The sequence below is a fragment of the Neurospora tetraspora genome (genome assembly GCF_033439725.1).
Source record: "Neurospora tetraspora strain CBS 560.94 chromosome Unknown B0H65scaffold_6, whole genome shotgun sequence".
NCBI classification, from domain to species: Eukaryota; Fungi; Ascomycota; class Sordariomycetes; order Sordariales; family Sordariaceae; genus Neurospora; species Neurospora tetraspora.
In genome coordinates this window covers 910,415-913,166 of record NW_026944388.1, presented here as the reverse complement: position 1 = coordinate 913,166, position 2,752 = coordinate 910,415, and the positions used below count along the sequence as shown (strand labels likewise).

General features: G+C 54.8%; 1 protein-coding gene across 1 annotated transcript; it reads right to left on the bottom strand.

The window, feature by feature from the left end:
- Positions 1-705: 705 nt before the first annotated feature.
- B0H65DRAFT_253073 (kinase domain-containing protein) lies at positions 706-2,540 on the bottom strand. Its single transcript, XM_062822505.1, has 2 exons — positions 1,010-2,540; positions 706-947 (listed from the first exon to the last, which is right to left on the bottom strand). The coding sequence occupies exons 1-2, from the start codon at positions 2,369-2,371 to the stop codon at positions 816-818; spliced, it is 1,494 nt and encodes a 497-aa protein (XP_062679191.1). The 5' UTR covers positions 2,372-2,540; the 3' UTR covers positions 706-815.
- Positions 2,541-2,752: the final 212 nt, after the last annotated feature.

Genomic DNA, 2,752 nt, shown 5'->3' with positions numbered 1-2,752 from the left:
GCGAAATCTATCTCTCCCGCCGATCTCGTCAACCCTTTCTTTCGCTTCAAAAGGCCAGTGGCTGCATAAAAATATACCGACTGGCAAGCATTACACGCGCTAGCACGCAAGCAGAACAAAAGGATTAAGATGACTTATGTGCAACGAAGAAAGTGATATGTGATGTAAAAAAGAGGAGGCCACCAGTCGAAATTCTGGTTCCAGTATGATGCTATACTTGGGAAAAGCGAAAGAGGCCCCTCCATCCGCCCATGATAACTTGCGGTGGTCTGGTCAGAAGAAAAGACGCACACACAAAGCGGTGATAAAAAAACAATAACGAGGGTCGAAAAGGGTAGTTAAATCAGTTACGGCGAGCCCCTGGCCCGAACTGAAAATGCATGAGTGCTCCAAACTCCTATGCTGGCCAAACGCGAAACGAGGCATGATGTCATTCCCTGAGATCTCTGCCGCCCACCCATCCCATCCGTCCATCCATCCGGATCATTCCCATCCTTCGGCTGCTCCTATCCTTCCTATCATCCCCCCATCTCCTGCCTCTCTTACCATAAGTACAAACAACGAGAGGCTTGGGGGGGTTGTGGTATGTAAGTAGGTGACTGTCGTCGCTGTGCTAGGTCAAGATGGCGATCCTAGCATCGTTTCGCTCGAAAATTCAAGGGTAAACGTTTTTTCTCATTCCTATGAGAAATGAATAGCCCTAAATCTCCATACGAAATCATGCGCGCAATCCCGCCAGACGGTGATGTGATGCCCTTGCGAGTTCCCGAGGTGGGTCTAGAACATCAACTATGGGCCCGCCTGACGGAGTTTTGTTAAAGGCCCTCCTCTCCGGCCTTGCAGAGTTTTATCTCACGGCCCCATTCGGACTTGAGAACTTGGGACGCCGTGATTCTACGGGACGGGTTCGGGTCCAGTATCGAGTAGATGACGTTCCTGCAACGAGCCTGGATTGATGACGGTCAGTTTTGCGACAGTGCTTCATCTGAGGTGCCGTAATTCAACTTACCCGGTGTAACGACTCGATCGGTCCGTAGCCCTCCTCGTCCCGACGACCTTCTAGGTACCTGGCATAGAACTCATCGTCGTCCTTCTTAGCCACCCTCCACAAATGGCGACCGGTCCTCATGGCCATGTAAATGACACCGCAAGCCCAGACATCGACGGCACGAGCATCGAACTCTTGGTCGATATACTCCTCGGGAGCAATGTACGGGGCGGAACCACACAGACCGGAAACCATATGCGCGTCGTTCTCCCAAGCCATACGAAAGCATTCGCCATTGCCAAAGTCAGTGATCTTAAGGGCACCGTGGGTGGTGAGGAGAAGGTTCTCAGGCTTCAGATCACGATGAGCAACACCCATCTCATGCATGTACTCGACGCCACGCATCATTTGCTTGAAGAAGCAGTCCGCCTCCTGAACCTCGAGTTTTCCGGCGGCAAGGACAAGGGTATAAAGATCGCCTCCAGCGCAGAATTCCATCACCTCGCAGAAATCTCCCTTAGCGTCCTTAATAAGGTCAAGGGTGTGAATCACGTTGGGATGTCTGAGGGAGGAGGAGATGCAGAACTCGGCGGTCAAGCGTTTGCTATACTTCTTTTCTGTTTCCTCGGGTCTGCGGCGGAACTCCTTGACGGCAAAAAGCTTCTCTCCGAGACCATTCTCCAGTTTCTTGTGCGAGATCCTCACGATACCAAAGGCACCGCGGCCGATGATCTCCTGGCATTTGCCGTACTTTTCGACCAGAGTGGTAGGCGGAGTGGTTACGCCCTTCTTATCTGCCGAGGAGGCAAGACCATCCTTTTCTTGCTTGAGAGTGTCGACCCAGCTGGAAACCAAAGACAGATCGTTTTCGGGGACTGGCTGTTCAATCTTCCTGCCGAGGAAGCCCTTGATCATATCGGTTAGCTTCTCCTGGCGGCGACTTGATTTCAGGTGGTGCTCGTGACCGCCCTGGGCCTCGGGGATGACGACGAAGCGTGAAGGCGGCGCATTGCCGTTCGTCCTGGCTTTGGCATCGGTTATAGACATCTTGCGCTGCGGAGGGGCAGGTTTCGAGCTCGACGAGGGCGGCGGGGATGGAGCTGTGCTGCTGTTACCCGGGGTGGTGTTTCTTGAGACAGCTGCATCTGCAGTAACGCGACCAGATTCTTTTGTCGAGAACATGCGAGTCAGGCGGTCCTTGACGGAAGCCTTTTCGGCAGGCTTTGGCAATTGCTCGGCAGAGCCGGTCGGAACGAGCTGGCCGTTCTGGGCAGCAAGATGCGGGGATCTCGAGGAAAGGTCGAAGGACTTGATGGACGAGGTCTGCGAAGGGGAAGTGCGCTGCGAAGACGCAGACTTGGCGTCTGAGGTGCTGCTCGCCATGGTTGCGGATTTCCGAGGGGGACGGGTTTCGGGTCGCTCGGTGGGTGTGATTGGGGGGAGGGCCAGTGTTCTTGTGGCTGTTTTTTTTCGCGCTGGGCGGCGGCTGGGCGCTGTTTGTAGCTGCTCTGACTGCCGGAACTGGGAATAGCGTACGGCGGTCAAGCGAGGCCGATGGTGGTAGTCGCTGGGCAAGCGGTGCAGCAAGCGACAACACGGGCGATCGTCGAAAGTCTTGGGTCAGTTAACGGGTAGGTAGGTTGGCTTGGGTCGTCGTCTGGGGGGAGGTCTTCCACTGCGCTTATGCAGGGAACAGCGATGGTGGCGGCTTGCGCGCCTTGAATGAGTGGGCGGAAGCCCGGACTTGGACCCTTTAGGCCTTCA